At 34.0% G+C, this 15,362-nt stretch overlaps 2 protein-coding genes across 3 annotated transcripts in view; one reads left to right on the top strand and one right to left on the bottom strand.

Moving 5' to 3' along the window:
- LOC126889912 (protein yellow) overlaps positions 1-15,362 on the bottom strand; it is a 138,803-nt gene that overhangs the window by 92,473 nt on the left and 30,968 nt on the right. The gene's annotated exons all lie outside the window — the stretch shown is intronic.
- Positions 217-1,743, top strand: LOC126890162 (uncharacterized). Its single transcript, XM_050659015.1, has 2 exons — positions 217-1,071; positions 1,535-1,743. The coding sequence occupies exons 1-2, from the start codon at positions 822-824 to the stop codon at positions 1,741-1,743; spliced, it is 459 nt and encodes a 152-aa protein (XP_050514972.1). The 5' UTR covers positions 217-821.

The raw sequence follows: 15,362 nt of genomic DNA, 5'->3' as shown, positions 1-15,362 counted from the left end.
GGCGGCAAAACTGGGGAGGCGGCAAAATTTCAAACAATTATCAGGAAAACTCTTAAACTGAAATTATATACGGGGCCATCACCCAAAATCTATTTTACGTATAATACAGCTAAAAATGAATGAATGTTTGGTAGGTTTCCAATGAAATCTAAAGTCTCCGCCCCACCGTAACATGGTCGGGCAGAAGTACAATTGTTGGGAATGATTATTTTATTTTATCTGACTGTAACAAAAGGATACCGCTTATCTGCCGCGCGATTGCCGCAAAGAAGCCGCTTTAGATAAGAGCCGCGCTACTGATAGTAGTCAAAGGAAGTCGTAAGTGAACGTCTCGATTTTTCTAGTAAACTACTTAACTACTGGAAATTCCTAGAACATTCAGGAAACCCTGCCGGTAGGTATATAAAGCGAACAGTTACAGCTGTGTGCTGTGTGCTATCACCAGACAGTTGAAGATATGAGTGAGAGAGTGACTAGCAGACAGATTGGCTAGACAGAGTGGTTTTAGTAGTGAGATAGTGTTAAGTAAGTGTTATTAGTTATTATTTGTAAAGAAGTAGAAGAGTGAAGAGTATTGAGTATTAGAAATCTGTAAATATTAGTAGGTAAATAGTGCAAGTATTGTTATACTTATAAGTGGACTTGTTGAAATAAAGTAGTAGTTTAAAGTTTTAAAGTGAGTTGTTGGTTTATTGAAGAACGAAGAACCCACGGAAAATACGACGGGTAAAAGTCGTAACAATATTCAATATTGTTCATCCCAGTCAGTTAGTTTAAACTGTTTAAAGTGTCGAGTCCAGTGTCGCAAAATTTTCAACACTATGAGTGACGGCCGAAAACGATTAAGTGGAGCGCAATACAAGACGCTTGCTGAGGAAAAGCGGAGAAAACTTCATGCAGTTTTAGACAAAACAAAAAAATTAAACAACTATTTTTTAATTAAACCTACAACTACAACTTCCAAAGCGCAAACACATGATTCGGATTCGGAATCGGAGACTGTTACTGCTGTGTCTGCTGTACCTATACCACCAGATAATGCGGAAGCGATGGACACGGAGCCAAGTGAGAGTGAGTATCGATTATGTCATTATGTGAATAAATGTGTTTTTTAACTACATTGCTACTCTTTGACTCTTTGGGCATCCCTTTGGCTCTTTGGCATATTTTAAATTTTCATTTAAATGGAATGCCCTGATTCTGATTGCCCTGTATATTTTGGGCTGAAATGAAACATCATTTTCTCAATTTTCGACACTTATATGGTATCTTCGTTTCTTCGTACGTAACTGTTAATAATTGTTAGTCCTATCAAAAAAAATTATTGGGGGTAACTTTAAAACGGTAAACACAAATTTTAAAATTACCATCTCGTTTATGATATGGGGGAAAATAAAAAAATTACAATTTTGAAATGACTTCATAAATCCTTAATTAGAAGAGTTACAAAAAAATGTTTGATGTAAAATTTTATTTATGAAAGTTTTACAATATTTTTAGTTTAGAGGCATATTCGCATATTTTATTGTTCTAGGGTCAGAATCTAAAATAGAAGCATCTGCATGTGCATCAGCTTCAGTAAATCCACAATGTTTACAAGCAGTTATCAGTAACGACCCTGCCGAATGGAAGGCCAACGATGCTACTATCGATTATTTGTTGTCCTTACCAAATGAAATATGCCAAAATACAGATGAGGATTTTTCACTAACAAAAACTGTTATTGGCAATAAGACTTACTAAGAACGTTTTCCGTCGGAAACTTGCCAATGAGGAAGAACAACCTCGTAGATACTTAATATATTCACCATCAAAGAAATCCCTGTTTTGCATTCCATGTCGTCTTTTCGGAGGAACCTCAAAAATGGCCACTGATGGCGTAAATGATTGGAGTAATGTAAATAAAATTTTGAATTTACATGAAAACTCCCACGAACACGCCAAATCCCAAGTAACCTTATTGCGGCGTCAACAAAAGCAAAACCAAATTGATTCATTGCTGTGTCAGCAAATAAGACTCGAAGAAGATTACTGGCGAAAAGTGTTAAAGCGGGTGGTTGCAGTGACTAAAAAATTGGCTTCCAGAGGTTTACCGTTTAGAGGAACAGTTGAAAAATTCGGCAATCCAAACAACGGAAACTTCATGATGTGTCTGGAGCTCATAGCGGAATTTGATCCGTTTTTAGCCACGCATGTATCTCAGCACGGAAATCCGGGAAGTGGTAAAACGTCATACCTCTCATCTACAATATGTGAAGAATTTATCGACTTAATGTCGACTGAGGTTCTGAATCACATTATGTCCGAAATTGGAAAGTCAAAATACTATTCAATTATAATTGACTCAACACCCGACATGGCACATATTGATCAATTATCCGTAATCATCAGATATGTTACAGAAAATGGAAAACCAGTAGAGCGCTTCGTTGGCTTTTTGCCAAATGTGGGACATAAATCTGAAGATATGGAAAATGCTGTAATTTCTAAATTGGAGAAGCACAATTTGGAATTAAAACATTGTCGAGGTCAGTCCTACGACAACGCTAGTAATATGTCCGGCTGTTACAGTGGTTTACAAGCAAGGATTTTGAAACGCAACCCGCTCGCTGATTACCTACCATGTGCCGCCCATTCATTGAATTTGGTTGGCGTCTGCGCTGCCGAATGTGCCGGAGAGGCTGTAAGGTTTTTTGAAACGGTGCAGAGCCTATATACTTTTTTCTCGGCGTCTACTCGTCGTTGGGAAATTCTACTTTCCAATTTAAAACCCGGCGCTAAAGTTCCAAAACGGGTCGACGGAACAAGATGGTCTGCACGCCATGATGCTTTAATGAGCTTACGCGGGAGCTGGAGCAATTATTTAAATGCTTTGACAACAATTGAAGAAGCGGTTTCAGAAAAACCAACGGTTCGAACGGAGGCAGCTGGGATTAAACGTCGCTTAAACCGTTTCGAATGTGCCTTCATGTCGGTTTTTCGGGAAGAGATATTAAAGCGTTTCCATAAAACCAACAAAACTCTTCAGGGCGTCGATATCGATACTGGCGACGTAACTAGACTCTTTTTATCATTGATAAATTTTGTCAAATCTTTGCGAAATACTGCCATGTTTGAAACGTACATTGACAAAGCCAAAAATATTTTGGATGAAAGATACGATGATGACCATCAAAGAAATCGGAGACGTAAACTTTTCCCAGATGAAAATAGGGATGGTGACACAATTCTGACAGGAAGGGAACAGCTAAAAGTGGACACATATTTTTCTATACTTGATAGGGTTTCAATGGAACTGAACAAAAGATATGAAGCATATGACAGTGTTTTCAAAAAATTTGGATTCTTTTACGTAATAAAAGAAAGTTCGCAAGAACAGTTAATCAAAAGTGCCAGGTACCTACAGGAATGTTATAAGGACGATCTGGAGGATGCGTTTCCAACAGAATGTTTGCATTTCTCGGAACTGTTAAAAGAAACAGACATAAAATACGAAAAATGCACTTTATCAAATATGCTCTCGCACATTCGACAATACAATTTGGAAGCAGTTTTCCCCAACGTTGAAATCGCCCTACGTATATTTGTTGCTATGGCTGTCACAGTTTGTTCGGCGGAGCGCTCATTTTCTACCCTCAAACGATTAAAGACGTATTTAAGATCAACAATGGAACAAGAGCGATTAAATGCATTGACAATTTTGACGATAGAATCTGATTTGACAACAAGCTTAGATTTTGATAATATTATAAACTCGTTTGAGGCTATGAAATCCCGGCGAAAACTAATATAATATTATTATAGTTCATATAGTTGTGAAAATAAATATTTAAATTTAAAATTCTGGTTTTATTGCTGTTTTTACCTAGCTAACCTAAGGGCGGCATTTTTTAACTGGCGTAGGGCGGAAAATTGGTAAATCCGGCACTGTGTAGAACCACAGAAGTAATGTTGGTATCTCTTGGAATTTGACAAAACGGAAAAGTTGTATACAAAAATAATTTGTTCTTAAGAAATGAAAGTAGGGATGTAATGTGCAGAGAGGATGTTTTGTGATTGGCGGGAGAGACGGATGGAGGAAGAATAGAGTGTTTGAGTCTGACTTGGAGGAGAGAAAAAGTTTCACTGTCTAATGAAGATCAGAATAGAGCAGTCCAGTTTTTTTGAAAAATAGTACAGTTGTGTAAAGTGGTGAAGTTGTTGGCCGTATAAGCAGAATCGTGTTGAAACGAAATCGTTGATCGAGTTGAGTAGTTCAATCTCCTCGTGTCCGAAGAGATTTCTGTTTCTGTCTGGAACGAGTAGCCGGTTTGTATCAATTTGCACAAGATATCGAACAGAGAGAAAACTGAGAAGAGATTTCGAGCGAGTGCTGTTGTTTGTTTGTGAAGCAGTTTGGACGAGAAGGATCGTCGCAGCATCCAAGGAGCACGTGTGGGAGAATCGAGGACTACACAATCCATAAGGAGAAGTAAAGAAGAGAAAAAAAGGTTAGTCAGATTATTTGTGAAACGGAGAGAGTTGTTTTATATCACATACCATATTTGTTTATTTTTTTTAACAGTTCTACAGCATAATTTAGTAATTCATAAATTCAAAGAAGAAATAAGTAATCTATTCAAAAGGTGAAAATAAAATTTTGTTTTTTTTTATAATAGTAAGAACAGTCTACCGAATTATTTAAATGAAAATTTTGTTACAAAAGGAGATTAAAGCAGAATTAAAGATTAATTTATTAGATAAGAAATAGTTACAACAAAATGAAGCTTTACCATACATTTAAGTCTTATATTTATGGTATATTGAGTAAATATATAATATTTATAGAATTTCTATGACATTGAGTATATTTATTTTCCCTGTTTTGTCCTGGATGAAGTAAGCAACTAGAAATACTAGAAGCCACAAACTAAAGGTAATACATTAAAACAAATTAGCCCTGAGAATAAATTTTATTGGAAAGTTTTATTTAATTTTGTTTTTGTTTCCATAAGTAATAATTAAAATAATTAATTAATTAATCAAAATAAGAATATGTTGATCAATCTCATAACAGAGAGAAAATACAGAGCATAACAATATGTAGTTTTACATCGTACCCAGGCCCGGCCCCAGGGGTGGGCGAACTGGGCAGCCGCCCAGGGCGGCTAAATTTAGAGGCGGCAAATTTTAGAGGACAGCCAATTTTTGAAATTGAAGACATAATAAATTATGTTTTTAATGTGATGAACAATCAATATTATGAATAAAAGCGGCCAAATGTAACTGTAAAAAACGAGAATTAAATAAGTGAAACAATAACAATTGCAAGGTTCATTCGACGGGAAATCCGCCTTCTTCTTCATCGCATAATAATAGTGAGATCAGAACTAAATTAAATTTACTTAAAATTAAATTTACTGAAAATGGATATAATAATTGGAAACATATGGCTGAAGCTTTGTCCAGCCACACTAATTCTCCAGCTGATCTACAGTCACAGCGACAGTGGTAGAACTAGCAATTAGACTAGAATCGGGCCAAACCATAGACGAAGAAACACAAAAAGTTCTAAATTCAGAAAGTCGTCTTTGGAACAATGTAATAGAATGACTTACATCAATAATAGGGTTCTTAGTACAATAGTGTCTTCCATTGAGGGGCAATTCTGATAAACATTTTCATCAAAACAATGGTAATTTTTTAAAGTTTGTTGAGCTCTTTGGAAAATTTGATTCTATTTTACAAGAGCACATTAAAACAACAACGAATGTTAGTAAAAAGCAGCATCACTACTTGGGAAAACGTATTCAAAACGAAATTATTCAGGTCCTGCATGATCAAATCAAATATAAAATTTTAAACTTTTTGAAATCAGCAAAGTATTATAGCATAATTTTATATTGTACACCTGGTACTTCTGGGCTGGAACAGATGACTATTGTTGTACGTTTTGTCGATTTAGGTTCTTGTTCACAAAGTCTTGAAATTGCAGAACATTTTCTTGGATTTGTGCCTGTACTGGAAACCACTGGCTTGGGACTTACAGAAATTATTTTGCAAGAACTGAATGAACTGAAAATAGTTTTGTAAGATATGACAGGAAAAGGATATGACAATAGGGCAAATATGAAAGTGAAGAACTTTTTGTCCCATGTTCTAGCCCTTCACAAAACTTAGTCGTGAAATATGCAGCTAAAGCCGCACAGTATGCAGTTTCTTTCTTTTCCTTAGTGACAAAAATTTACAACTTTTACTCAGCATCTATTCATCGTTGGGCTATACTAAAATTATATTTCTAGCATAGCATTGAAACCTTTGTCCGCTACTAGATGGGAACTAGATGAGAATTTATGCAATTACTCCGATCAGATACCAAATTGAAGAAATCTACGATGCTCTCATAGAAATCACTGTCAATAAAAACAACGATAAAATGGTTGCTCATGAGGCAAGCTGTTTGGCAAATCAAATCCGTGATTTTACTTTTCTTTGCTTTGTGGTAATATGGCATGACATTTTACTTCACATCACCGTAGTCAGCAAATCACTGCAGAGTATTGATATGGGAATGTATCAAGCTGTCAGTTTATTAGAAAAAACGGAAATCTATGTTAAGTCTCTCAGAAGTGATTTAAAAATCCAGGGCTATTTGACAGACGCAAAAGTTATGCATGATTTATCAGATAGATGTTTTATGCTATGTGATGCTTTATCTTTTGGTGAGTCAAAAGATCTAAATTGTGCTGATCTAGAAGATGAACTGAAAGTACTTTCCACGATTGTGAAGCCCAAGAGTACATCTCTAGAGACCCTGAAAATGATTAAAGAGTATGATATTGATTTCGTACCAAACGTTATTGTTGCTTTGAGGATTTTATTAACCCTACAAGTGACAGTGGCCTCTCGAGAGAAAAGCTTTTCAGAGCTAAAACTAATAAAAAATTACTTTTGATCAACTATGTCCCAGGAACTTTTGAGTGCTCCAGGGCTCTAGCGACAATCTCTATTGAACACGAAATAGCTAAGTCCCTGGATCATGGAGAATTATTAAAAGACTTTTCCCGTGCCAAGATAAGAAGAGTGTTACTTAATTAAAAAAGTAGGTGTGTAATTATAGATATGGATAATGAGTTTTTGGATATTAAAACATGTTAATATACGGTAATGCAGTAAAATCTCATGAAAATATTGCAAATATCTGTGTTTTTAAGCGTGTATCGTTATAATAATAGGTGTAAGCGTAATAAAAACAATCTTGGTGACCGCTGAAGGATGGTGGTGAGTCATGAGTCTACCAAGTAGGGAAGGCGGCGTTCACCGATCTTGCCCAGGGCGGCAAAACCCCTAGAGCCGGGCCTGATCGTACCTATTGTAGGAGCTTAAATAAGAATATATATTTACAACGTAGGTAATACGTTAAAATTTCATTATGTATTAACGTAATAATAATGTTGATGACATTTTATGGCGGGTCCGCATTGGTAAATTTTTCGTGCGTATTGAACTAATGGTTGCCGCAAATTTTTACCAGTGAGGACGCGGTGATCAAATCATTATTTGATCTTCGCTCGAAAACGATAATCGATGGGGCGTGTGCGTTGTGTGCGTCGAAAATTCTTGCGTCTGATTTATGCGACGAACACGTCCACACTAGCACAATTTATTTTGCTAGTGTGGACAGCTTGTTCGACGCAAATTTTTACCAACGCGGACGCGCCATTAAAATGTCAGGTACAGGCTGTAGTTTGGCCAAATTTATTACCTATTATTTAAATTCTTACAATAAATTATACAAGTAAGTCTAATTCACATCATCCTAGCTGACCTCTAAGGATGATATGTATTCAATGGTATGTATTAAAGGAAATTCAGCGACAAATTTTCAGTGTAGAATCGAGATCGAAGTCCTAGATTTCCGTAAATGTTGCATTAACCGTTGGATAAATATCAACAGTTTTCTATAATTAGGTATTATAATCCACTAAACATCTTTATTTCTTAACTATCTTGACAATTTTTCATACATCAAAGACATAAAAATACCGATTAATCATATTACGATTCAAATTACAGTATACTCGTGACGTAAAATGAATGTTCATTGGTTAGTCGATGTAGACAACAGTAGTAAATGTCTTAGAACCGTGGTATAGTAACATTTTTTTACACTGATTTTTTTGTCACAACTCATTATTTTAAAAATGTCGTCTACAAACTTTGTGTCCATCAACGTGTTAACATAAATAAAAATTGTGACAAAAAATCGGTGTCAAAAAATGTCACAATACATCTCCAGCTGCGTATTAAATGTGACACAACGTCCAGGATCGTTGTTCACATATTTACAAAAAATGTTAAAAAACTAATTGTTTCCATGAAATAAAATTTGTATCAGCTCGACAGTAAAAATTCGATATATTTTGAGCAGATTGTCCCATCGACAAAAATCGAAATAAATGTTGAAGGTGATTTCGAGTGCAGCTTTTGTATAAAATTTTTGTATTTTGTCGCAATTGAAGTCAGTTTCTATGAAGCTGCTAAATACATAAATATTGCTCGATTTTTAGCATCATTTACGATTCTCCTAAAATCAATAAAATTTATAACTTTCATTTTTAGAGCCTTATTTTCAAAACTTCAACGCAGAATCTCGATACTGAGTTTTGGCAACAAATATGAGGCATTTTAAATATACCTAAAAAAACGCAGAATTTAGAACGCAGAACATATAGTGCAAAAGTATAAAACGTTTAAATAAACGTATAAAAGTATCAAACTGCTTAATTTTTATTAAACAGTTATATTTTTATCAGATTGTTTATAATAGGAAAGTTTAAATTTACAGTTTTAGGCATATTTTAGCATATTTCAAACGCCCCACATTTATTGCCAAAACACAAAATTGAAATTTTACTTTAAAGTTTTGAAGCTTAGGCTCTAAAAATAAAAATTCCATAGTGATAGGACAATGGAAGGTATCCATTTTTTTGATGTCATGAGAATCGTAAAAAATGCTAAAAATCGTAAAAAAATGTTTATTTATTTAACAGCTTTATAGAAACCAACGTCACTTGCGACCAGTACAAACACAGTAATTTTATAGGGACTCATTTTGATCTTTGTCTATAGTACACCCTGATAGGCCTGGATCCCGCGTACCAAAAAAAATTGATTGATAGCAAGCTGAAAATTTGTTAGTAGCTTACCAGTGTCTAGTCGGACAAACTTTGATGTACGGGAACACTGGAACAGGGGAAGTTTTAATTGTGAAACAGTTTAAAAATTTGGAACGTCAGATTACGAAAACGTCCCATGTATTTTATCGGGAAGAACATCCAATTAATTTGTTACCTTTTCATTAAAACATCATGCAAAAATGAGACTGCTATTTCTAACCAACATGATTCCTGTCATTTGACATGTTCTTCGTGCTCCTTTCATTAAAATGCCCAGTTGGTGATAAACATCAGTCTGATTCTTGCATGAGAGTTTAATGAAATGGTAACAAATTAATTGGAAGTTCTGTCCGACAAAATACATCTGACGTTTTCGTAGTCGCGGGATCCAGGTCTATGATCGAAAGATATCAAATTTTAACCGTCGCGTCGTTTAGTTGACACAAAAATTTTATAAAAAAATTATTTCGCGCGCGTAACTTTACAATATTCAAAATCGCTGATAGCTTCAAGCGTTGTTTCTGAGGGAACAGTTCATTCAACACAAAAAGTACTAATAAAATTTTGTTTAAAATTCTCTTGGCCACATTTTTTGAGTACCAAAATTGACATTTTCGGCCAAATTTAGCTTGATCGTCTCTCTTTTTAGAGATTAAATCTTTGACGACTGGACTATATTCAGATACTTTGCATATGTTGTTTAAGACACGTTATTTTTGTAATGCGTAGTTTTGATTGAGTTGAATAATTTATGTATAATCATATATCACACATCAATAACAATATCTGTAATTTCCAATCTTTTGAAACAATTAAACTTTTTTGGACATTTGTTATTATACCTACAGTGGAGTTAATGAAAAATAAAGATAACAGGAGGTGTCCGTTGTATAATACATTCCAATGAAAGAGAATCGTGGTGCAAATAAGAAGATATATCAGAAAGTATAATTATTATTATAATTCAATTAAACACAATGAGCAAACCAAGAGTTTAATTATCGCTAATGAAATGAACGAGGATGAAAAGAAAAAACGAAAATAATCTTTCGGGGAACAATTATAACAAGTAAGAGCAAAGAATGGGACTTATTAGAGAAATTAAACGAATATAATATACCCCATTTTGTTGCCTTCATTGACTTTGAAAAGGCGTTTGATAGCGTTGAGCGTTGATAGCACATTTGCACATCATTGCACAAAAGCAGGATTGACCAAATATAAATACAACAGAACACAGAACCAACACCAATTAAGAGAGTAATCAGACAGGGCGATACCATCTCGCCAAAACTGTTCCAACAAGAGCTGGAAGACGTGTGTAAGAAGTTGAAATGGAAAAAAAAGGAATTAACATCAATGGACAATTCCTGAATCACCTTCGCAACGCAGATGACATTGTCCTGATATCTAAAAACAAAAATGAGCTCCAAAAAATGCTGAAAGAACTAGATGCACAAGCGAGAAATATAGGGTTAAAAATGAACTTTTAGAAAACAAAAACAATGACTAATACTAATAAAAACTGTAAAATAACTATTGCAAATAAAGAAATCCAACAAGTGCAAGGGTATATATAACTGGGTCAAGTATTTAGGCCTAGCAAGGAGAACCAAACATCGGAGATGGTCAGGAGAATAAGACTGGCATCGGTAGCGTTTGGAAAGCTCAGCTACATTCTAAAAAATAAGAGATACCCGCAATAACTAAAACAAAAGTCTATAACAAATGTGTAAGTCTGTATTGACATATGGAGCGCAAACATAGCAGTGACAAGAAATAACATGGATAAGGTATTAAAAATACAAAGGTCCATGGAAAGAAAAATGCTACAAGTGAATCTGACGGATAAGAAAAGAAACGATTGGATAAGAAAAATCACTAAGGTCAAAGATGTAAATGAAAAAATAGCAGAACTGAAACGGAAATTCACTGGGCACAATGCAAGGCAAAAGAACGGCAGATAGAATAACCAAATACTACAGTGGAGAACCTGGGAATACGAAAGAGAAGAGAATACGGACGACATCAAAAAACACGCTGGTTCCAAATGGATGAATATAGCCCAGGACAGAGAATCCTGGAGAGAAAAAGGGAGGCCTACGTTCAAGAATGGGCGAAATAGGCTATACATAGATATGTAGAATTGTAAATATTTTACCTTATATTTTTAAATTCCCCTGTATGTATTTTTTTCTTAATTATTGTTACGAGCACGAAATAAGAGTCTCACACATATGGACCTTCGTCGCGTTGGCCCAGATGGGTGGAACGAATTGGGATTACTACGGTAGCCGGTGCGAAATACTTCTAACTTTAAATCTTTAAGACCTAATTAAGTAAGAATAACATTTGCAACTTTGAAGCAACTTTAATAAGTTTGTTCCCACGAAAGCGAATTAAACCATGAGAAGAGGAGATTAGCAGTAAGAACATTTTGGTTATTGTGGGAAGAATACGGTAGTCGATTTTGAGATTTTGAGGAAAGACGTTGTATTTGGCAATAATCGAAAGGACGCGCAGTTTAAGACGTAGTTATGTATTGACAAGCCGGTCATATATTATGTAGATAATCGCGATTATTTCAAAGACATTTTCTTTTGTGAGAACTCGTAAAATTTTAGTCGCAATAACATTGCGTCAATTTAATTGTATCTATAATTTAGTTATCTATTTTATTAATTAAAACTGTTAAACATCACACGGATTTTATTACGATTTTCCTTAACGAATCCTATAGATAGATAGAAGAGGAAGGGACATAAGTATGATGTAGGAGATCTTAGTGACAGAGTAGGGATAAGAGATTACCAGAATACATCAATAATAGAAAAATCCGGAGAATCTACAAGAAATAACAAGATATAATGATAGAAGATTTCTCGAATATTAACTAGTACATAACTTAAGAAAATACTTAAGAAAGTACTAAGAAAACAAAATGTATGATAACCTCTAAGACGGAACAGCAATTTGGACGAATCAGTGTGAACTATCAACAAATGAAAAGAGTAAAAACATACACCTACTTTGATACGAACGTCAATGAAAATTGGGACCATTCCATAGAAATCAAATGTAGGATAGAGAAACCAAGATCTGCATTTCAAAAAATGGCTAAATTATTCAAAATTCATGATTTGCCGACACCCATAAAAATCAGGTTACTACGATGTTATATCTTTCCTATACTGTTATACGGAGTTGAATCGTGGACTCTCACAGACAGACGCCACCTTCAAGAAAATTAGGGCTTTTGAAATGTGGCTTTCATCATCATCATCAGTAGCTCGACAACCCTTTTGGGGTCCTGGCTTATTCTAGGATTTTCCGCCATTCTGTTCTGTTTCTTGATTTGTTCTTCCAGTAGGTAATCTCAAATGTTCAACTCTCAAAACCGAATATTTCGGTCACATCATGAGGAACAGTGAAAGATATGGACTGCTGCAACTAATCTTGCAAGGAAAAGAAGAAGGAAAGCTAGGACCAGGGAGGCGAATAATTTCCTAGCTAACAAATCTAGGTACGTGGTTCATCACAACAGCTACAAATCGTTTTAGAGCAGCAGTGTGCAAAGCACAGAATGCCATGATGGTCGCCAACATCCAAAACGGATAGGCACTGCAAGAAGAAGAAGAAGAACACATAACTTAATAGCTCTTAATACCTTCCACGAGCAAAAAGCCATACACAAGTATACAAGAGAAGAGAGTTAGTAGAGAAGAGATGTCCATAATAGACTATACAGTGGGTGATCATATTATTAGAGCCACCTCAGAAAATTTTACTTTTGTTTAATAATGGTATGTAAGTTTTTTCTTTATACGGTCAACGTTGCCTTTGAAACTTTAGAAATGGATGCTATGTTTCTGTTGGAGTGATTAGTATTGAATGTTGAAGTTTTTATTTCTGCTATTTTCCTTGGTGAGATGTCTTTGGATTTCCCATGAGGTTCTGGTACCACGAGTGTAACGAACGCGCAATTTTGACTAAATTCGCAAAAAATAGAATAGGCCTGTCAGAATATCACTAGAGAGCAATGGAAACTTGCAAAGTTTATTATAACTCTAATAATAGACACACGAGTTGCAAGCTAGGCTGGGCAGCACTGAACAATGGCATCTAAGTCACGCATTGCCACACATGCGTGTTGTCACTATTGTCAGACTATTTATTGCACTTTCATAAAGTGTAACAAGACAGCCAAATGGAAACAAATCCATTAAAATATGATACAGCTCAATTATAGAGGGTGATTTATTAGTAGGGTAAAGCTCAATAGCTCCGCTATAATAATAGATAGCAATAAAAGTTAATAACATAAATTTTAGCCACCTTTGAGCTTCATATTACAAAATTAGTTAGAATGTTACAGGGTGTTCGATAACACAGTGGCAGACCAAATTTTTGTTTTCTTACATGGAACACCGTATATTTTATTTTAAATTCGAAATCCTGTTAACTTCTCCATCACAAAAATATAAAGGTTTGTTATGTTATACAGGGTATTGACAAAGTTATAACCAATTTTATATGAAAATCGTAACAAGTTCAACTCCCTGTATAAATAAAAATAAGTAAAACAACAACGGTTTGTCAAAATTTTCAAGAATGGTCGATATTGCTAATTTTATTTATATCAAATACAGGGTGAGTCAAACCCTGTATTTTATATCACTATTGAAAATTACCATTACCGTACTGTAATTTTTAGATAACATTCCCTATGTCTAAATTTATTAGTTTTCAAGATATTTTCATTTTTCAATGGACCAGTAGGGTGGCCACCCAAATCACCAGAATTTAATAGACGACTGATTTTTTGGGGTTACGTTATTAATGAAGTTTATAAAATACCTCCAACAACAAGGGATGAGATGAATAATAGACAACGTGTATTTCGATGTGTTAATTTACAACTGCCCCGTAGAGAAAGTAGCTCATTCAATGATCGTTTTTAGGCGTACATAAATGTGTTAGGAGATAATTTTGAACACCTTATATAATTGGATATTAAAAATATTTTATTAAAAGTAGCTTCTAATTTTTCAAACATGTTTTTTTGCAAAATGTATTACTGATAAATTATGTTTCGTTCTTTATTTGTTACATTATTAAATTTACATACAAAAGTAGTGTTTAATTTTCTTCACAAAATATTGTATTTTGTGTTTGTGTGTTTTTTTTTGTAAAATTTATTACTAATTTTCTTTGTTTATTTGTTGCATTTACATAAAAAATAGTTTCTAATTGTTTCAAAAATGTTGCATGTAGTGGTTGTGTTTTTGTTTGTAAAATGTATTACTAATAAATTATTTGCATTTCTTTGTTTGCTACAGATTGATAATCGGTAATCTTCAATTGTCAATTCAGTCATGGCTTACTTAAAATTTAGATAAATTTACACACCTACAATAATTTTCTCTGAAAAATAAAAATATCTCGAAAACTAATAAATTTGGGCATAGGGAATGTTATATAAAAATTAAAGTACGTTAATGGTACTTTTCAATAATGATATAAAATATAGGGTGCTCCATTTAACATTACTGAGAAAATAATGTACTTGCGTTTTGACTCACCCTGTATTTGATATAAAGAAAATTAGCAATATCAATAATTCTTAAAAATTTTGACAATAATTAAAAAAATATGGCATTAATAAACCATTGCTGTTGTGCTTATTTTTATTTATACAGGGAGTTGAACTTATTACGATTTTCATACAAAATTGGTTATAACTTTGTAAATACCATGTACAACATTACAAATCTTTATATTTTTGTGATGGAGAAGTTAACAGGATTTCGAATATAAAATAAAATATAGGGTGTTCTATTTAAAAAAACAAAAGTTAGGTCTGCCACTGTGTCATAGATCACCCTGTAACATTCTAACTAATTTTGTAATGTGAAGCTCAAAGGTGGCTAAAATTTTTGTTATTAACTTTTATTGCTATCTATTACTATAGCGGAGCTATTGAGCTTTACCCTACTAATTAATCACCCTGTATACTCTTCCTCTAAAACATTGAATTTTATTAGGTGCCTCTAATAATATGATCAGATGATCACCCACTGTATATACTGACAGAACATGTAAACAGGAAGAAAATAGCTGGTAGCAATAATAAAAGATGAAATAAAAATAACAAAAGAAAAATACAATAAAAAAGTCTTCAAGGATTTGTCATCAGCTATCCCT

This window comes from Diabrotica virgifera, chromosome 8 (assembly GCF_917563875.1).
Source record: "Diabrotica virgifera virgifera chromosome 8, PGI_DIABVI_V3a".
NCBI classification, from domain to species: domain Eukaryota; kingdom Metazoa; phylum Arthropoda; class Insecta; order Coleoptera; family Chrysomelidae; genus Diabrotica; species Diabrotica virgifera.
Note: the sequence above shows the minus strand (reverse complement) of the source record. Positions and strands in the feature narration are given on the sequence as shown.